The sequence below is a fragment of the Eschrichtius robustus genome, chromosome 17 (assembly GCF_028021215.1).
Source record: "Eschrichtius robustus isolate mEscRob2 chromosome 17, mEscRob2.pri, whole genome shotgun sequence".
Taxonomy (NCBI): domain Eukaryota; kingdom Metazoa; phylum Chordata; class Mammalia; order Artiodactyla; family Eschrichtiidae; genus Eschrichtius; species Eschrichtius robustus.
In genome coordinates this window covers 79,425,600-79,447,504 of record NC_090840.1, presented here as the reverse complement: position 1 = coordinate 79,447,504, position 21,905 = coordinate 79,425,600, and the positions used below count along the sequence as shown (strand labels likewise).

Sequence of the window (21,905 nt, the reverse complement as noted above, 5' to 3'; positions counted from 1 at the left end):
TTGAAAAATATTGTCTTTAGTCCTATAATTGGTGGCTTTAGATTGTAATTATTTTTTCTCTTTTTCATCAGAACAATTTGCATCTAATAATTATGATGCCTTGAAATAGTCTGAATAGTTGTGTAACTCATTAAGAGCATGAAAAGCCAAGCAGCCTTTGAGAACGCTTTGCAAAGAAGTCCTTAGCAAGTTTCTGAGAACTGGATTTCACTGGAAATGGTGGTTCATAAGGAGCCTGGTTTGTGAACTGGGGGCTGATGGTCACAACTTAAAATCCTCCCCAGGACTTCCCTGGCGGTCCAGTGGTTAGGACTGCACACTTCCACTACAGGGGCCATAGGTTTGATCCCTGGTCGGGGAGCTAAGATCCCACAGGCTGCTCAGCCAAAACAAACACAAAAACAAAAACAAAAACATCCTGCCCACCTTACAGAAGAAGCACGTGCAAAGGTTCTGATAAAGTGATATTCTTAAATCACATTATTACAAAATTGATTATACAATAGCATAGAGGTGCAGAGATATTAGCACTAATGATTGTTTGCAGCTGTTCATTTCTGGAACTGCTTCAGACTTTCCTTTTTTAACAAAACGTGGAACCAAACATATTTCCACACTTGGAAATTGAGTGCATGCCCTGCACTGTCGCCTCCTGTGACTACATGGTGCCTTCTTTCTTCCTTCATAGAGTTTTCGGTCATGAAGAGGAAGAGAGGCAGGCCAAAGGGGTCCACGAAGAAGGCCAGCCCCGAAGAGGAACTGGCGGAAAACAACGTTATTCCCAGCGGGGACAGCCCGCGGGCCCCGGAGGGAGGGGGCAGCCTGGCTCCCAGCAGCCTGGAGTGCAGCAAGTGCTGCCGGAAGTTCTCCAACCCACGCCAGCTGAGGAAGCATATCTGCATCATCGTGCTGAACCTGGGCGAGGAGGAGGGAGAGGCAGGTAAGTGCTGCCCAAGGGCCGACCGCGTCACTTTCTGATAACTCACACAGATGTAACTACTCAACATCTGTTTTTACTGGTTCACGTGTTACTTGGAAATCGCACATATTTATACATGTCTCGCCTATCTGGAAAGTGCTCGTTTTTGCAATGATTACTGACTGTTACTGTACGTCATCTTGGAATCGAGTGTATCATCTGGTAGCTGATGCCCACAGAGCGCAGGTCACGGGGGTACTTGAGTAGATGCTTGAGGGGGGTTGCAGAGAGGGTAAGACAGTCTCTGTGCTCTCGAGCTTATGTTCGGGGTAAGACGATGGGCTTTTAAAATGCAAAGTGTTACAGGATAATAAATCAGGAGTTGAGAAAGTGTTCTGATGGGAATTTCGGACTGAGCCTGGTGTTGCAGTTTGGGTGGCGTTTGGAGTAAAGGAGGGAGGGTGTCTCAGTGGACGAGTGGGGCCGTGTGAGCAGGAGAGCAGACAGTGGGATGCTCGAGGCCCCTGTGAGTGACCTTGATGGCCTGGATTGTGGCAGGCATTCTTGAAGAACATGAAGAATACCAGGTGCTTCCTCCAGGTAAGTACTTAGCAAGGCTTCAGCTCTGAAGTAACTTCTGAAAGAGGCCGAAGGACATGTGAGTGTGAGCGGGGAACATCTCCTAGACAACTTTCTAGGAGGACTGAAACGGCAAGATTACACCGGAGAGCTGAGGGCCTCTGCTGTCGTGCTGTTGTTGTTGTTTGATTCTTGCACCATTTTTGAAGTTTTCAAACCACGTCTGAGAATTTAGGAAGTTCTTACTGTGTTTTGTACCACGCTAAGCATGCAGTTCTGGTTACGGATTTGGGCTTTGGACTATGGCTGCCTGGGTTTGAATCCTAGCTCTAGTATTTACTAACTTCATTCTGCTTTATTTTCCTCCTCTGTAAAATGGGAATAAAAACAGCACTAGCTAATATGATTACTTTGAGGATTCAATGAGACAGGACTTTGTACAGTGCTTAGAACGGTACTTGCCGTTTCAAAAGCACCCCGTAAGACTGACATGTGCACACTGCTATATTTAAAATGGATACAACAAGGACCTGCTGTGTAACACAGGGAACTCTGCTCAATGTTACGTGTCAGGCTGGATGGGAGGGGAGTTTGGGGGAGAAAGGATACGTGTATATGTGTGGTTGAGTCGCTTTGCTGTGAACATGAAACTGTCACAACATTGTTAATCGACTGTACTCCAATATAAAATAAAAAGTTAAAAAAAAAGCACCCCATAAATGTTAGCTGTTACTGTAGCTCATAGCCATATGGACACAGTGCTATTGCTGTCCTTCCTGTTTTACAGATAAGAGCATTCGGACACTAAGACGTTAAGCAATTTGTCCGGGGTTCTTTAGCTAGAAAGGGATCCTGGCCTTTGAAACCAGACTGTCAGACTCTGAACCCCAATTCTTAAGTCCTAGAAACACCTCCCAACAGTAGAGCAAGACCCTTGGTGTGTAAAATCCTAGCACAGATTGGGTGAATTATTGAGGTAAGACATCACCTAATATTTATCAAACATCTAGGTTGGTGGCCAAGGCTCATTGCCAACACCTGTGCAAGTTGTAGAAAACACAAAATGTTGTTCTTTCCTTTAAAGAACTGCTCTCAGGTGACCACGTGAACTCTTACTAGACTGCAGGGGCTGATGCAAATAATGGACACGGATTCAAACAGGATAAGGCAGCGGGCTGGCAGCCGTCCCAAGATAGAGCGTGAGTGCTCGCCGTGTGAGAGAGGGGGCAGGAGCACGGTGGTTTCAGAGGAAGCAGCATCTTGCTTCAGAGCCTAATGTCCTTTCGGCAAATACACAGAGTTTTAGCAATAAGGTGGCCGATGGCGGAAGGGTTAGGAGGCCACGGCCCTGCACCTGAGGCGCTCATCTCCAGGGGACTCGTTCCCTCCGGCCCTGGTCATGCAGTTGCTCCCCTCCTCTCTCCACCCACGCCCCCCACCCTCTGAGTGTGTCGCATGTGCACACACACGCACCCCGCCCCGGCCCCTGCTCTCTTTTCTCGCACAAATACTCAGTGGTTGTCTCGTTTTAACTGGAGGGGCCAGATCTAGCCATCAGGGCAGCTCTGTTTGGACTGGCCCGAGTCCTTCTGAGAACCCAAGTCTCTCTGCTCATTCAGGGCTGTCTCGTTGAGAGTCTGTTTTGGTTTTGTGCCTTCACACGGCTGGCTTGTCCTGTCCGTTCCCCTCTGAGAGACTCCTGGGCTTTCTGCACAGTTGTGGTTAGAAATCAGGGATATCCCTCTTTGGCAACACCGAACATTCTGGCTGCTTCTTCCTCCGGGCCTTAGGCCTAGGTCTAACTTGGAGGGCGCGTGAGAAGTTCAGCCCGGTCCGTGGATGTTCCCCCAGGCTGTGCTGCCCTCGGGGGTTTCTTCCCGAAACACACTTCTGCAGTGTCGCCGCTTCACAGGGAAGTACAAACTCTTCACCTGGGTATTCACGGCCCTCGCCGAAAGGATCTTTCATGGAGCTCTGCAGCGTCACTTTTCCACCCCATATAGTATCCCATTGTTCATGCCAACCACGGTACATTTGGTGAAATTTAGGTTATTTCCATATTTTTTGCTGTTATAAATATTGCTCTAATAAACATTCCCTTATGTATATGTATGCATTTGTGTATGTGTATATATGTGTATGTGTGGATTATTATTTGTTATTTTTGTAGGATAAATTCCTAAAAGTAGAACTACTGGGCCAGAAAGTGTATTACATATAGCCAAATTGCCCCCTAGAAAGCTCATACCAGTTTAGATTCCAAAAGTATCCAAGAGTACCAATTGGATATTATCATTATTATTTGTTTTCTTTTTTAATACCTGGAATGATATAAAAAATACTAAGAAGAAAGTAAAAATAATCCAAAATTTCACTGCCTAGGTATAATGTCTATTACACTGTGTATAAAAGTGAAGAAAGATCTTTCTCACTTCTGTATATGTTCATATACATTTTTCAGAAATGAGGTCATATATAATGTTCTGTGATCTTTTTTCACTCACTAATGGAGCAGATAAATTTTTCATGTCAATATTTTTTCTTTAACAAGCTGTTTTGTAGCACATTCTATGTTGCAGATACTGTTCTCAGTATCTTACAACTATTATCAATAGCTCATTTCATTATCATGGCAACATCATAGGCACTATTATCATTCCCATTTTATAGACCAGGAAACTGAGGCACAGAGAAGTTCAGGAGTTTGCTAACATCACACAGCCCATAAGGGGTGGAGTTGGACTCTGAATGCACACATTCTGGCTGCAGGGTCTGTGCTTCTGATTGCGACGCTCTGCTTTCTGACTGAAAACAGTCAGTAAGTGTAGATTTTTGTCATTTTTAAAGGCCACGCAGCATTTCATTGTGTGCATGGGCCATAGGTTTTCCTTCATTGGTCTCCAGTTGATTGACACTGAATATTGTTTTAAATTTTTCTCCCTGATTAAAAACAAACAAACAAACAAACAGAAAACTACCCGGGTGTACAATCAAGCATGCATTTTTATTTTATTATTACTATATTTGCACTTGTGTCTTTATTATCTTAGGTATAAATACCTAGTAATGTAATTCTCGGGTTAATAGGACATCTTTTAGGTCACATATTTTATGATTCCATGTATATGTAATATTCAGAAGAGATAAATCCATAGAGACAGAAGACTGTTGGTGGTTACCAGGGGCTGGAGGAGAGCGGAGAATGGGGAGAAACTGCTTAATGGGTACAGGTTTTATTTTGAATGATAGAAAAGTTTTGGAACTAGATAAAGGTGGTGGTTGCACAACATTATGAATGTTCTAAATGTCCCTGGATTATTCACTCTAAAATGGTTAATTTTATGTTATGTGAGTTTTATCTGAATAAATCATATGAAAACTTTAGTTGATAAAATAACAATAAAACTATTTGAACAAAACAAACAAACAAAAAATAGGGCATCTTTTACATTTTGACACATACGCATGTTGTCAAGCTACCCGGTAGACTGTGTCTATCAGTTATTTTTCCGACGTTGGCTGTGTCCTCATATCCGCCTTTACCCTCTTTATCCTGGGTTGTGTCAGTCTTTATCCTGTTTTAATCTCTAATGTGAACAATTTTCTTTAATTATTTTAATTTGCCTCTATTTGGTCACTCGTGGACTCTCTCATTGCAGTTATTAGGGGTTTTTGTTTTGTGTGTAATTTGGGGCATTTCTCGCTCACGCCCTTTACTTGTTACACTTTTAGATCACCATATATTCTGAAAATATTTTCCAGTTTTATCATTTGTCTTTTAATTTCATTTGTAGCATTGCTTTCTTTCTTCTTTTGCATTTTACTGTAGTTTTAAATATCAGCATTGTCACTACTGTCAAATATTTCTTTTAAATTTCTTGCCCTTTTTATCATAGCTTAGAACACTTACCTATACCCCAAAATAATAAACAACCTTCTATATACTCCTCTGTTATTTGTATGGTTCCATTTTTTATCTATATCTGTGATCCTTCTGGGAATTGTATTTCTGTGAAAGTTGTGAAGTAAGACAGTTATATATATTTGATCAATAACTATGGGCAAAGGAATGACCTTCATAAGTACAATTTGAGAAAGTAATAAGGGTCTGCTTCCAAGTCTAAGAAACGCTTTAAAAAATAAAGCTTCATATTTTGGAACAATTATTGGAATAATAGGAAGTTGCAAAGGTAGTACAGAAAGGTCTCACGTACCCTTTACCCTCTTCCCCCCAGTGGTGACGTCTTACATAACTACAGCACAATGTCAAGTTCAGGACCTTGACAGTGAGGTACTGTGTGCGTCGTTCATCATTCATCGCACGTGTAGGTTTGTGTAGCCGCCACGGCAGTCAGGAGACAGGACTGTTCGTCACCACAGACGTCTCCCTTGTATTCCCACTTTATAGTCACCCTGCAACGACTGATCGCCAACCCTGACAAGGGTCACAAGGATATGTGACCTTCTAAGATAGGCTCAGAAAACCCCCTTTTCAAACCAATTTCATAATTTTATAATTGAGGAAGTTGAGGTCCAGAAGTGATGATTATCCAGAGTCACACAGCTCCTCGGAGGTAGGGCTGGGTACCATCCCATGTGTCCCCACTCCTACCCTGTGGCTGGCCCAGCTCTACCGCGTTTGTGTCTTAAAACCAGTCTCATTTCTACTTCGTGGATGTTGATTTTGTTCATTTCAGTATACCTCTCTCAGCGTTTTCTCTAACCTCATGGGAAATGAAAGTTCCATCCTGTATGGTCCTGATGTTTATTTCCTATTCTGTAATTAATTAGGCAGTCTCTTCAGCAGTGGCAGACAGGCACAGTCCTTTCTAACACGATTATCACTTCCTCCAGTGCTAAGCTGTATAGAAAACGGCCTCGTAGTCCATTGATCTGGATGACCTAAGTGCACTTTAATTTAACAGATACCAAATGGAAAGGTAGAAGCTCTGGGTGTTTTTCCCTTTCTGGCCACTGCTGAAGCTTCTAAAATATGCAGAAATGACCTTACGCCCAGCTGCCTCGTGGCTGACGTCCCTGTGATGATTGCTCCACGTTCCTTAGTTTGCCAAGCACAATATTACAATTTGGAAAATTCTTGCGTAATTGTTTTAATTCATGCTCTGTAAAGAGCAGTTTAGTGACATTTCAAAGAATTGACCTTGACTCTTTCGCTTGTTAAAACAATTAGAAGAAAACAAAATAAGCTTTTTCCCTACACTGAACCATGGCAGGTTAAAATAATATTTTTGATATATATTCAACATTTATTTATTTTATTCTGCATTTGAATAGTAAAAGAAACCAGGAAAAGAGATTTTTTTCCCCAATGACATTATGTGGAACAGCTGGTGTTTTTGAGAAACACTTTGCAGCCTACAGAAATCAATATGTCAAGTTTATAAAAGTGACTTCTGAACCTTTCTAAGCTTGTTATTTCTGGGGTCATTTTATGCAAGGAGAGTTGCAAAAATTTGCTCTTATTCTTGTTAAATCCTCCTTAAAGAAGACAAGGCATTTATTATTTATTTATTTATTTTTAAATTAATTTTAAAAATAAATTTATTTATTTATTTTTGGCTGCGTTGGGTCTTCGTTGCTGCGCGTGGGCTTTCTCTAGTTGCAGTGAGCGGGGGCTACTCTTCGTTGTGGTGCGCGGGCTTCTCATTGCGGTGGCTTCTCTTGTTGCGGAGCACGGGCTCTAGGTGCGCGGGCTTCAGTAGTTGTGGCTCGCAGGGCTCTAGAGCGCAGGCTCAGTAGTTGTGGCGCACGGGCTTAGTTGCTCTGCAGCATGTGGGATCTTCCCGGACCAGGGCTTGAACCCGTCTCCCCTGCATTGGCAGGCGGATTCTTAACCACTGCGCCACCAGGGAAGTCCCCAAGGCATTTATTTTAAGATCTTATTTAAGAGGCACCTATAATCTTCATGAGGATTTTTTACAGCAATATTTCAAGTGTCTTCTACTGTATTTGTGTTAGCAAAACAGCTGACTTGATAAGTAGCTTCTGTGATCGAAAACTGTTTTGAGTGAGTCGGGTTTGAAAATTTGCAAGTGGAAAGGTAGAGCAGTGTCAGTCTCTGAGTAGAACACTTTTCTCTGTGGAAAGATGTAGAATGGTAAAGTCTGTTTCCTCTCGCTGCCCTGTGAACCCTGTTTTATCTCTGTGCTAATCAGGGGAATGCAAAGTGCAGTGGCCTCCAAGCATACGTGGTCCTCAGCATGCTTGGAAATGTGGGACTTTGGGACAGTTAGTGTCACCTTTCAGTGACCCCCCCCTCGTCCCACTTTCCTCCTGTCTCTCCAGCTCCTCCTGCCCCACCTGCTTCGTGAGCTTGGGCCCTTCTGTTTAGCCCTTAACTGTCGCAGGTTCTGTCGGTGTGGGCCAGGGTACGCCCTTATAACCAGCCTCCCCCATCGCGGTGGCCACACAGAACCAAGCTTTCCTTCTTGTTCTGCTGCAGACTCTCAGGAGGCTCTGCTCACCGAGGGACCCAGGCAGAGAGAGCAGTCAGCATCCTGAACACAGCTGGTCACCGGGCAGGAGGGGAGGAGAGCCTGAGGGTTTCATGTCAGCCCAGAAGTGACCTCTGTCATTCCTGCCCCTGCAGTTCATTAGCCAGAACTGATCTCCCCCAATGTCAAGGGCCCAGGGAGAGTGACCCTGCCGTGCCCAGGGTGGGGGAGGACTGGAAAGGTTTGGTGGCTGTCACTAGTGGCAACCGCATGGCTCCTACCATTTCCATGGATTTGCCCACAGCTGTGGTCTGGGGACCTGCAGATGTCCTCCTTGCCCCGACCATGTCCTGAGCGCAAGGCCTGTGTCTCAGTCTGGGGTCCCACAGGCTCCTTATAAATGTTCCCCTGCTCTTCTGTCCTGGTGACTGGCCACCCCATCCAGGTGTCTCATCCAGAAACCTCTCCCTCACCTGTTACATCCGGCCACTTGCCACAGTCAGCTGACTTTTCCTGCTAAATATTCCTCTGATTCTTCTCTGCATCTCTGCTGCCATTCTTGTGGGTCAGGCTCCATCATCTCCTACATGGACTCTTGTAAGAAGTCTGGTCTGCCCTCCCTCTCTGATCCATGCTCGATGTGCATCAGTGATCTGCAAATATATCCCCAATAAATATTTACTTATTTACTAATAAGTTGCATTTTTTTGGGGGGGGGCACTAAGAAGGCTTGGTTTCTTTGTTTTAATTTAATTTTATTTATTTATTTATGGCTGTGTTGGGTCTTAGTTTCTGTGCGAGGGCTTTCTCTAGTTGCGTCAAGCGGGGGCCACTCTTCATCGCGGTGCGCGGGCCTCTCACTACCGCGGCCTCTCTTGTTGCGGAGCACAAGCTCCAGACGCGCAGGCTCAGTAGTTGTGGCTCACGGGCCCAGTTGGTCCGCGGCACGTGGGATCTTCCCAGACCAGGGCTTGAACCCGTGTCCCCTGCATTGGCAGGCAGATTCTCAACCACTGCGCCACCAGGGAAGCCCAAAGTTGCATTTTTAAAATTTAATAATCAGGACTTCCCTGGCGGTCCAGTGGTTAAGACTCCACACTTCCACTGCAGGGGGCGCGGGTTCAATCCCTGGTCGGGGAACTAAGATCCCACATGCCATGTGGTGTGACCAAAAATTTAAAAATAAAAATAAAAATAATTTTAAAAAATTTAGTAAGTATCGATGGAGCTCTTGATATGGGTCTATTCTGAGTGTCTTGCAAGTATTAATTTATTTTCTCTTCACAAAAATCCTACCAGATGGTTACTGTTTTTATCCTCATTTCACAAACTAGGAAACTGAGGCAAGCATGCTGTTCAGTGTGACCCGGTAGGAAGCGGTGGACCCGGGATGGGAACTCAGGCGTTTTGGCTCAAATACATACACTGCCATGTGCGTGTGTTATAGGCATTATGAAACATACGTAAGATATACATTTCAAAAGGAAGAGGTAAGAAGAGTAAAGAGGAATTCTACTATTTTCTTCCCAGATTTCAGTGGATTGTCCTAGGCATCCCCTGGATATGTGCCTTCTGCTTTGGAAACCATGCCTTTTCTTGCCATTAGAGCCATCTTTCTGAAATGCAAACCGGTCACATCCCTTCCCTGAAGACAGCCCGCCCTGGTGCCCACCGCTGCTCAGAGACAGTCCAAGCTCCTCAAGAACCTGCTAGGCTGTTTATGTATGACCTGGCAGCTGCCGCCCTGTACCCTGATTTCTTACCCCATCCCATGGTGCCCACCTACGACTCTGTAATGAACAGCCAGAGGCCACAGAGCCCTGTGCTCTCGTGGTTTCTCGTGGGTTGTTCATTTTGCTTGGCCTGCCCTGCTTCCCTTTGCCCTCTGAAAAACTACACTTGTCCGCAGCCAGTGCTCGGTAAATATCTTGCGAGTGAAAGCATGAACCTTCATAGAGCAGAAACTAGGGCTGTGCAGCGTCTAACGGGGGAAACTCAGCGTGTTTCATCACTTCCATTTGCGCTTCTGTGCGGAGTGGGTCACAGGACGCGGGAGAGGTCCCGGGTTTGTGTTGCTGACTGTCTGTCCGGCCATTGTACTGGCTTCCACTCAGCTTTTGACTCTGCAGTTGTTTTCCTTCTTTCCTCCTTCTACCCTGCTCTTCACATTTCAGGTTTCCGCTGTCATTCTTTTCACCTGTATTTGAGGGTTGCCTGTGGAAGTTACCTCTCCTTTGCCAGGGCTGTGGAGTCATCTGAGCTAGAGTCTGGAGTCATCCTTGAGTCCTCCTCTGGCTGACCTGCAGCCTGCCGGCCCCGTCAGCCTGCTGACTCCCTCCCCACGATTCTGGAGCCCTCGGTCGGTCTCCTCTCCGGGGCGTCTTCCCTGCCCCGGGTCTGGCCTTCTCATCTCTCATAGGGACTCTTTGCGTAGCGGACTGGCTGCTCCACTTCTAGACCTGCTCCCCATAAGCTCGCCCTTCACGGAAGGATGTCACGTGCCAAGGTGACACATCACGTTGTTGCTGAGAGCCCTCCCATGGCCTCCCCCGCTGCATGGAGGGGTCTCACCTCTGCCTGCTTTCCGCCCCACTTGTCCCATGGACTCTTTTGTGCAGGCAGCTTTTTCTTCTTGGAAAGCTGCCCTCAACCCTCTAAGCCAGCTCCCTAGCTCTTTCTCATGCTCGAGGCCGGCCCGGTGCCCTAGTGCAGGCAGCCCTGCTAAACGTCCGCTGAAGGAAAACACCTGCACGTGACCTTTCTCTCTCCAGTAGCTCCTGACACTTGGAATAAAATTCAGATAAATGCGAATGGGATCCATTGTCAGAGTTGTTTATGGAAGGAGGAGAGTGTGAGATCTACAGCCTTGAGCCCGTGGGAGCCCTGACAGGCCCCAGAGACGGGCCCTGGGTGAGCAAGCTGTGGGTATGGCTCAGGCTGCTACGTTTGGCAGATGTTTGTTTACATGCTTCCATAATTCCAGAGGCGAGCTGGTCCAGAGCTTCCTGTAGGTCCACAGAATCCTAGACCCAGGTCAGCGGGAGCGTGATGCTTGTGGGCCCCGGCTGGGCCCCGCAGGGGTGATGGTGCCTCCTCCTACCGTGTGCCCGTCTGTGCCAGCTGCGGTCAGGGTGCTGAGCATCTGTTCTCATCCTCCTGCTGGGTGCCAAGGCAGGGCTGCCAGCTCATCACTTAGACGAAGATACAGGCTCTGCTAGACAAAGGAAACTGCCCAAGGCCAGCTAGTAATTACACGAATCCTGGTCCCTTCGACTTCCGAGCTCCAGCTTTTGTCACGTGGATCCAGCCGTCTTCGAATGCCGGTCCTCTGATTCTCCACCTTGCCCTGGCCCAGAGTCACCTGAATTAAACCTCCAGTCCCTTTGGTGACTAAGTGTCCCAACGTGAGACACGTGACATAAGTCAGACGTGGAGCTGGCCCTGTGCTCTCTACTACAGACTTGCTGTGACTCTCAGGTAACCAGAGGGCACTCAGTGCCTTTTTTCACGGTGGGAGGCAGGGGCCGGGGGAGAAGAGGAACTAACTAAATCCCACCCAAGCAGGGCTTTATGTCAGGACTTTGGAAGGAGGACTAGCTTGTCCAGCATCTTGGAGGCCAGCCTCTTGTGCTGCAGCCCCTTTGCGTTGTGCTGTCTGCAGTTCAGGGGGCTGCCTATATCCCGCCTCGAGGGACGTGATGGGAGGGATGGAGCCTGTGACACAGGGGGCCTTTGCTCCAAGTGACGGCTCTTCAGACAAGTAGCAGCTACTTATTATTTCCCCCCCACCCCCCCATTTTGAAAAGGAGTCTCTCTCTCACCATTAACAACCCGAGTACTGAGAAGTGCTGCAATGAATGGCCCGTGGCCCGTGGCCCGTGGCCCAGCGGCCTTTAAAGCCGGACTTACTGCTGTGCCTGGTGCTTCCCAGCTGCTGAGGAGCTGTCTGAAGCCAAGGGCTGAGTGAGATCCCTGCAGCGGCAGATCCTCTTCTCTTTTTTCTCCTCCTTCCTGAGCTTGTTACTGGGCACTAAGCCAGACTTTGGAGATCAAAGTGAGTAAAATGAGTCTCTTCCCTTGAGCAGCTGAGCCTGGGGAGGAGGACCAAGGGGTGAATGGATACAGGACGATGGAGGGGCCAGCCCAGTGCAGAGGGGCAGGGCAGGACCACGCACCTGCGGGTGTATCCTGGAGGGCTCCCTGGAGAGAGGGGCCGTGAACTCCATGTCTAAGGCTGACATGGGGGGCGGGGGAGGGGATGGGCTAGGCATTTCCGTCAGGATGGTTGCTGCGAAAGCCTGCAGGCGCAGGGCTGGGGGCGTGTCTGACGAATGCTGGCTAGTTCACTGTGGTGAGTGTGCAGTGAGGACAGGGTCACAAGGAGGCTTACGGCCTCATGCTCTGCGTGTGCTTATGCTAATAGTTTCCTGTCTGTGGGAATGCTGTGCTCGGAGCAGGTGCTTGCCTGTCCTTCCCTCGGAGCAAGAGAGACAGGAAGACTTGAGAAAGCCTGAGGGGAAGAGGGAAGCTGAGAGTGATGCGCAGTGAGCAGGTTCGATAGAATTATCTTGGGTTAATAAGTTTCTTAAACTGCTGCGTTAGCAGTGTGGCATGAATCAGTGGCAGAGCCCCAGAATATAATCCCATATCAGGCTGCTGTTCTGACAACTGTTCTGGGCTTTTTATTAATGTGGCTGATAACACTTGACTCTCTGGGGTGTTCTGAGATTTAATTAGTTCTTGGGCAATTTGGAATAGGTACTTTAGAATATTAGCGCTGTGCTGATTATAAATGAGTGTGTATGAACTAATTTCTACAAATGTGTGATTGCTCATATGGTTAACTCTTCATCGGCCCTTTCCTAAATCAGCTTGCCTTGCTTGCATGTTATTCCATGTCGGGGACTCTGCGAAGTCCCTTGGGGAGTTAGAGGGTAAACACAGACACAGATCCCACTGCTAAGAGTGTGGAGTTGGAAAATGGAACGGTATCCCTCCCACAGGAACTCCTCTAGGACAGGAGGGCATGGTGAGCAAAGAGCGGGAGACTTTGAGATAAAGGGAACTTAGTTGAGAGCTTCTGTATCAGATGAGCTTCGTTTTTCTTAGTGAAGTCAGAGAAGCTCATCAGAGTTAAAGGAGTGTGTGTGTGTGCATGTGTGTGTATGGTTAAGAGCTGAGAAAAGTGGGAATATTTCTGAACCCCTGCTGTAGATCTTTCATTAATTCATCGGAAGCATTGATTGAGCACCTACTGTTTGGGTACCAGGCGCGCGGTGGTTGCTGGGCTATGTGATGTCAAGTGAACGGAAGTTTGTGTAGTAAAGTTGTTCAGAGTTTGGTGGGCGGGGCAAACAGATGACACTGACCCTTTGGGGTAAGTGTGATGAGCACCTGCAGAGGCCACATGGGATCTTAAGGGAGCTCAGAGACGGGGCTTCAGCGGCAGCCTGGGAGAGCAGGGCAGGTCAGGAAGGGCTTGGGCAGAGCTTTGACGTCCACGTGGGCCTGGTGTTCTGAAGGGTGGGTGGGGCTGGAGGTGAGAGGAGGGAGAAGACGGGGGAGGCATGCGGAATGCAGCCTGGCAGAGAGAGTAGCATCCCGTGAGGCCCGGAGGAGGCCGCTGGACGCACGTGCTTGCGGGGAGACTGTGTAGGAGGCTGGTGCGGGGCCTGGCGGAGGCTCTGCAGTATCTGGTTTCAGCAGTGGCAGTGGGCGTCAGAGAAGGGGGCGTATTCTAGAGCTGCTGAGGAAGGTGTGATTCCCAGGCCCTGGGCACAGGCTGATGTGGACGGGAAGTTGTGGGAGGGAGGGGGCCGAGGTTGTGGCTTGGGTGCTGGGGTGGAGGGCGGCCCCTGCCAATCCGGAGAACCCAAGGGAGAAGCAGGTTTGGGGGAGAGAGGGTGAGTTTGTCTGGCCACACACTGAGTTTGGTGGACCCTGGGTGTCCGTGGGGGTGTCGTCCACCCGGGTGCCGGGCCGGCAGGAGGCCCCTTCGTGGGTGAGGGTGCAGGTGGGTGGTCAGCAGGGGTTGGGATGGAACAGGAGCAAACAGCAGGATGGCTTCCTGAGGACCCTGGTGCCGAGCATCCCGAGGGAGAGAAAAGCAGGAAGACCGCCTTAAAGGGGGAGAAGGATGGGGTCAGCGATGGTCAGTGATGCAGGGAGAGTCAATGAGACGAAGCTGGGATAAGAGTCCTTTGGTCTTGGGAATGTGCCTTGTGCCGACCTGAGCAGGAGCCGTGTCAGTCGGGGATGCTTGACATGGCAGGGGTGAAGATGAGATTTTGGGGCCGGAAAGAGGGGTCATCTAGAGATGACTGAAAGTGTCGCCCCGTGGAGCTGGCAGCAAGCAGATGGCGACTTGAGAGGTTACTAAAGGGATTATTTGTAAAGTGTGGGCAGGTGTTGGTCCTGGGGGAGGCTGGGGACAGTGGGGAGTCGTTGTCACCCGAGGTGTAGAGGCAGGAGAGAGCTGCCGGGAGAGCTGCAGCCTTTGCAGGGAGGGGGCCTGGAGAATATCCCCCCCTACTCTCCTCCCTCCCTCCCATCTTCTGCTGGTGACTTCTGCTGGTGACTCTGTGGGAGCCCAGAGGGCAATGGAGCCCCTGTGTGACCCTTACAGGTGAGCCTCCGGGAGCTGGGTGGAGACAGATGAGGGTGGGCCTGGAGGGGCAAGTGGGAACTTTCTAGAACACTGGGGACACTGGATCTTTGCTCATTACCCTTAGAACGGAGCACATGCTTGGTCTCTGCTCCTGAAGCAGGGCCGCCTTCGGCTGAAGTCAGGGCGCCTCCCCGCGTGAGGGCCCCGGGCGCTGTCGTAGCAGTCTCAGCACCGAGGGGCGCGTGCACCCACCTGGGAACTCCCGCTTCCATGTCGCAGTGTCATCACTTCTTAAACACCGTCTTTTCAAAGGGAAATGAGATGTAAAGAACTCTGTCAGCGTGCTGTGGTTGAAGAGCAGTGAGGCACGGATGTCACGAAGTTGAACAATACCGAAGTTGAACAATACGGTTCCCGGGACGCGCTGACTCCGCAGAGCGCTCCAGGCTCGGGGGCGGGGTGAGGCAGCCCTTCCCGCGCCTCTCCTGTTAGCACAAACCGGCCAGAACCGCCGCGAAGCCCTGATCCCAGCCCAGCCCTGAGCTGCACGTGCGCCTCTTCAGGCATGAAGTCACTGACCTCGAACGCGTGCGGCCTGGGGGCGACTGCGTGATTCCCCCCGCCCCCCTGTGAGAGGACTCTGCCACCTTCCCTCACTTGAACCTCACAATGACTCATTTTGCAGATTCGGACCCTAGGTGTAGAGAGTTCCAGACTGGTCCAGCTCGACGGCAGAGCTGGAGTGTAGCTCACACACCCTGGCTCTGCCCTGGCCACTCAGAGCAGTGACGGTGGTGAAGGTGGTATTTGACAGTCCCTCCTGCATCCTCATCCACTTGTTTTAAAGCTGAGGCACTTGCGGCTGAGATGGAGGGCTGGGAGGGCCGTGGAGGGGGTAGCTAGTGGGGGGCTGGCTTGGACCCTACCCACTTTAACCAGAGCAGTCATGCCCTTTTATTGATTGTTTATGTTGAAATTGCTTAAAGAATTCACTCAAAATGTCCTGCTGCTAAGAAAAAAAAATGTTTGAAAACCACATCCTGATGCAGCTACGATCACAATTGGATTCAGATGGTGGTGCAGCACGGTGTGAAATTTGCTGGACAAGGGCACTTCAGCCAAGCACCTCATATTCCGGAAGAGCACATTTTATTAGAGCCTTGGAGGAAAAAATGAAATGTAAAAAGATTGATTAAAAAGGCACAGTGTGCACATGACAGTAGAGTTAGAGGCGCTTGTTAATGCTCATGAAAGTGCTTTGCAAACTGTAATGAGCCTCTCAGAAGATAAGGTCCTGCTATTATAGTGGTACAGTTTACCTCCCTCTCATGATTATTGACTAAGGGAAAAATACCAGACAGGCATAGACCACTGTCAGATATTTCAGTCTGAAACCCTTTGTTGCTGATGGGATTAACACTGACCTTCCTTCCTGTGCCCTTGCTGGTCTACCGGGTCGGGTTGATGGTATCCCATCTCTTCTGCCTTTTAAGCATCTCAGACAGATTTCCGCTCTTGATCTCACTTAAAATCACATCCTGCTTTCTTTTGGATAGAGCCTTTTGTAGAGCTCAGTGAAGATATTACAGATGCTTCATACAATTTGAAGATAAAATGCTGCCTTAAAATTCATTGCGTAATGAACACATGCAAAATAGCAGCATACTTGGAAGGCGGTTCATCTGGAAAGCACTACCTAGAAGACTTGGAGTGGGACCCGGGTGCCCCCTCACGCCCAGCTCCCCTCACTGTCTTCATTTTCCATGCTGGGTGTATTTATTGAAAGAGATCCACTTGCTGCCCGTCCCTCACCAGGCACTCTGTGTCAGCCCAGGGGGTCAGCTGGGCATTCTCTGAACCAAGAGTGAGTAAATTACCCCAAATTACCCATTGGCATCAGCCTGGGAGCCTGGGTGTCAGCTGGGGTTCTCCGACTGTGTCAGAAGAGCCACCTTCAGTTAGCCTTGTTCATTGCCAGAGGGTTTAGTCTGTCTCAGTGCAGGGAAGGTAGACATTTACCAGTTTGAACAGAACAGAAACTGTAGTTTTCTTCACTTTCCAAGAATTGCTTCTTTGTAGCAAGGAGCGTGGCTGCAGAGCAGAAGAAGTGGGCCACCGTCGCCACGCACAACAGGACTTCAAACGCCTGGCCCTGGAAGCGGGGGCCGGAGCAGCCGTCTGCTGAGCCAGCGCTGCCAGCTGGGCAGGCCCTGCGCGTTGTGTGCGTTCATGCGGGCAGGCGGGCGCCCAGGTGGGCCGTTCATCTGCATGGCGATCAGGAGCAAATGGCCTCTTGCCGCTTCTGGGGACTCAGCTGAGGACGCACTGAGCAAGTGCCAGCCTTTATTTTCTCAGCCAGCCTTCAGCACAGATGGACCAGGGCCCTGTCAGAGAGAGGAGGGGGAAGGAGAGGGGCTTCTTAGAAATAAGACCAGGCATCGTGGTGCACGAAGAGCCTTTAAGCTGAGCACCATTCCCCACGGAGGAAGCAGAGCAATGGTCGTGGACCTCACTTCTTGGCTGACCGGCCAGGGCCCCTGTCCTCTTGGTCCCCGTAGGACAGCACTAGGCTTTGCCACTTGACCACGGCCTCTCACCACGGGGCCCGCTGTTTGTTGGTTCCTCTCTGGTCCTTTGTCTAAACTTCTCCTCCTGGCCCATCGGAGGCAGGAGAGGGCAGCCGGGAGCCCGCGCTTTGCAGTCAGAGGGACTCAGGCGTGATGCGGGGTGTTTGTAACGGGCTCAGGAACAGTCCAGCTTCTCTAGGGCCCAAGGACTAAAGGAGAAGATGGCGGGAGGGGCTTTATGATGGGTGGGGCAGCCTTCCGTGTTTGCTCGTCTCCCCGAGGGCAGGGACAGGCCGGGCTCTTCTCTGGGCCCCCAGAGCCCAGCACAGGGCCAGGCGTCTGAGAGGCCTTCACTTGTAATCTGTTTAATGAAGGGCTGACTCTCCCGCTTTGTGAAGGTGAGGTCCCACCCATCTCTTTCCACTTCACGGAGCCCTTCAGGGTAGTGGCCCGGTGGCAGGTGTCCAGCAAAATGGGCTCAATCCTGCCAGGCTGCCTTGCACTTACACTGTCTAGGGGGACAGACCAGAAACAAAGTCAACAAGTAAATAAACAAGCCCTGTCACAATTACTTTCCCCATCAGTAGAAACTGGTCATGTGAGATGTGTTTGTTAGAGCACTGGACCACACCGCATAAATATTCAGACTTGTTTTATTCCTGTAAAAGGGGCAGATGATTTTATAAGATTCTTTTTATTTTGATTTTATGAGATTCTGATCAAAGGTTATTTTTCCTTTGTAGAATGGAGTAGGGCCCTCTAAAGAATGGTTCTCTTAAAAAAAAAAAAAATTCAGACTTGTTCATCTTCCAAATGCCTGTGCTCTTTCACCAGGCTCAGGTAAAATGAGAAATTTAAAAATTACCTTCTGATATATTATGTAATCTACTTATTTATTATGTTTTAACTGTATTGTCTGTCTTTCCCCACCAGCATGTAAACTCCAGAAGGCAAGGGTCTCTCTCTGTTTTGTACCCTGCAGTATCACAAATGCTTAGAACAGGTCCTGGCACTCCATAAGTATATGTTGAGTGACTGTGGCTGGTAAAGAACAAATACATTCTGTAGTGCTGGGATAATTTACAAGTAAATATTTCTTTCTTTTGTGTCGAAATGATGGTTTGTTTGAAGATGGACCCTGAGAAAATTTGGAAATGGGAGAACAAGGGAAAAAAAAGCTCACAAAGAGAATGTCTTATTAAGTATGAGGGAATCATTGTTGAACTTGGTATTAGAAATAGAAATTCTGTTTTCAGAAGAACACTACTTGACATGAATCCTTAACCAGATTGAGGAGAGGGTCATAACTAGCAAACAGGCAGAGGAACTGAAGAGGTAGACCTGGAGTCAGACCCAGTGTGGACTTGGCCTTTCTGAGTCACAACCAGGACGAGTCCTACAAATAAAAGTGAGTGTGTCCACAGAGCCTGGTGGGTTAATTTGTCTCGGGCTCCAGCAGCGTCAGGTCTGGAGTGAGAGGGTGTTTCCACCGTGAGCCTGGAGAGCGGGCCCATCCTGGGCTAGTTTGGGTGGGAGATGTGGGCGGAGAGCCAGGACTTGTCAGTGGAGGTTCTTATGAGGTCCTGGGACTTTCTCCTCTCCTGACTCCCAAAGGACTAGTGATGACCTTTGCTGATTAAATCCAATTACCTCTAGAGGCTGGAAACCAGAGATGCGACCCTCTACCTCATTCTGCAGCAGACGCTACACATAGCACATCCCAAAACACCAGGGTAGGAGATCAGAGTGGAGGGAGAGACTTGGGAAGAGGACAGCCTGGTGGGTAGGAAGCGGGCAGAGACTCAGACGTGCCTGTTGCTGCGCTTCTCCTCTGTGCCGCCTTGGCACGTGGTGAAGAGTGGCTGGAGCAGGGGACTGTGGAGAAGCTCCGTGTGGGAGACCGTGGTGCAGGTGAGCCGAGGGAGGGATGCGGGCGCCGGCAGGACTCCTGGGCTGCATGCAGGAGCGGTTCAGTGGCAACTTGGAAAAGTACAGAGATGGGTCAAGTGAGGATGCAGGGAAATCCCCAAACAAGCAGGTCAAGTGGAAATGAGGACTTCTTTGGTGTCCAAAGGGAGTGAGCACAAAATTACCCACATGACTTTTATTCAGATGTCCTTCTCTTTCTTCCTCCACCCTCCCTGTTTTCTGCACACAAGTGTGTAGCACCTTCTACGTGCTTGACCTGTTGCTGGGGATGAGAATAGATAGTCGTGCGGGCTGCAGTGGGCTGGGCACAGGGCTACACGTGCACAGGGATGGGGCAGAGAACCCTCATTTCTCTACAGGAGACACTTGCCTTTGTCGTCCAGGGTCTTCATGCCCTGTCCCCGCCTGCCCTTCTTCCACCTCTCGGCTCCCCTTTCTTATACGCGGCGTTTTACCCGGAACTACCTGCTGTTTCCTGCACGCACACGCTTCTTGTTCTGTAGCGGCTGTGTTCTTTCCACCGTGCTCCAGTCATCAAGGAATTGGGTTAAGATAACTCCAAGAATCATTTCCAAGGCTGCTTGTACAGTGTCTGCCACGTGGTGCCTGGATCAGTGGGAAAACTTACTGTGGAAACTGCTGGAAGCTCTCGAGAGTGGAATGTAGCTGAATGGGCTGTGGATCCATGTCGCATGGGGCCGCAGGGAATTGATGGAGGGCGTGGGGGCTTGGAGGTGCACGTTTGGGACAGTTTTGAATGGGGGGTGACTTAGCTTATGCTCCCTGCAAGCTGCCCCGGCTGCAGGCAGTTACTGGGGTGGTGATCCCAGGAAGCAGGAGTGAGGTGTGGGGAGGGTGAGACAGGGAAGGGGGAGAGACAAGGGTTTGCTGCTGGGTTCCAGCTGTGGTCACTGGGCGTTTGACTCTGCCAGGATCTCGAAGCTTCCAGAATGTATCCCAGAAGTGTGCACTCAGGTCGGGAGCCCAGAGTGGTTGTGCATAGGTTCCCATCCCTCCTTGGTTGAGGGTCGTCCCCACCACGTTGACCCGTCTCCACCTCTGGGCTGCAGGGGCCCAGCTCGAATGCTACAAGACACCTGTGCAAGCTTGAGGTCGGACGCTGGGGTGCAGGGTGAGCCTGAGTGTCCACCGTAGCTGCTGCCAAGGTCGTGTGTGGGCCTTGGGGACATAGTGAGAGCCCCGCTGGCATTTGCTACGGGGAGGATCAGAGCCCACACAGGCACAGAAGGATGCTGGTGGCCGTCCAGGAGGTGGAAGGTGCATCTTCTCCCACTGCCCACTGTTTTACTCTGCATTTTCTTTTACTCTCTCGTATTGCCAGCTCCTCCACCTCCTTTCTCCTGCCGTCCTCCTTACATAGCAGCTCCATCTCCCTGTTGGGAGGGTCTCAGAATTCAGAGATGCAGAGCTTATCTGATTTGACCCCCCATGTGGTTCAGTCTTTCTCACAGCATCACGATTGCTATGTGAAGCTCCTCGAAAACCCTCCTGAGAAACGCATCTCTAAAGCCACCCCTCCCTCGTTGGATGGCTCTGACTGCTGGAAATTTCTTCCTCTGGTGAAGTCTGTTGCTGACCTCTACCCATTGGTCCTAGCTTCGCCTTTTTGAGCACAACAGAGCAGGTCTTCATTGTGTTCTAGGTTAGGTCCTCTGCTATTGGTCTGTGTCAGGCTCAATAAAATAACAAGAAGACACAGACCTGATTTCCTGGAGGTTACAGCACAGATGAGGCATCCAAACAGATAATTGCAAAGCAGTGTGGGAAGTCCAACCATTGATAATGTTGATATCTTGGGGTGTGTGTGTGTGTGTGTGTGTGTGTGTGTGTGTGTAAATCTGAACTGCCTCTGTCATCTGGACAAGCAGGGGCCTGTGGGTTGGGTGTTAGATGTTACGTGGACCTGCGTGCAGTTCCAGGGGCTGTAGTTCAGTATTGTTGGAGCCTGAAGGAGTGAGCAGATGAGTACACGTGGGTGCGTGCTTGGGAATCTTGGCCTTGAGGGTGCAGGGGTCATGGGAGAGATGATTGATGGCAAATCTTGGAGGACTTTATCTAGCACTTTCTGCTCATGGAGATGGGAGGGAAGCCATCGAAGAGTTTTAAGCAGGGGAGTGACAGGGTCAGATTTGGGTTTTAAAAAAGATTCACTCTCTGGTCAAGATGGAAAATGGTTTGGAGAGTGTGTTAGTTGAGATACTTTCAGTAGAGGCATCAATTAGAAACGAATTGGAAAGTGGGAATGTCCATTCTCCCATGTCACAGATGCATGGGGATCAGCGGTTCCAGGGTGGGGTCGGGTCGGGTCGGGGGGTGCAGATGTGCCATTGCTGCCCCAGGGTCCATCCTTCATTCCGGACCCTCAAGGCGTCGACCTGGGCTTTCCCTTGATCTCTTGTAGGTTCTGGCTGGTTGCCTCAGTTCCAGGCAGTGGACATAGTGATGCCCAGTGAAGGAGAGGTTTTCTTAGGGAAGGAAACCGTTCCCAGAGGCCCTTGGCAGCCTTCACCCCAGACCCCGTTGGCCACGCTGGGGTCCTGGATTTCCCACTGCCAGAATGGCTGGAGTGGCCTCCTCGTTGTCCTGGGGACCGGGCAGGGTGGCTGAAGCAAGGACACGAATAGGAGCTGTGGTAATAGTTGGGCTGAGAGACCAGCGTCCCATCCGGTCTCCTCATCTCCACCTGGGTCAACTCCCGTGTCTTTAGCGGGTTTCAGTCCTCCAGACTTTTTTCCACTCCTGTCCCCCATCCTTGTGCGCCCAGTTCTGCAGTGTATTCTTAACACACGATGCGTAAAGCTGAGTCCAGACATGGTCAACCCAGTGCA

At 49.7% G+C, this 21,905-nt stretch overlaps 1 protein-coding gene across 1 annotated transcript in view; it reads left to right on the top strand.

Annotated features, from left to right (window-relative positions):
- Nucleotides 1–21,905, top strand: part of ZFAT (zinc finger and AT-hook domain containing) — a 175,265-nt gene that overhangs the window by 38,047 nt on the left and 115,313 nt on the right. Inside the window, exon 3 of the mRNA XM_068525862.1 lies at nucleotides 689–940. Coding sequence (XP_068381963.1) covers nucleotides 689–940 — 252 coding nt within the window. The remainder of the gene's footprint in view (nucleotides 1–688; nucleotides 941–21,905) is intronic.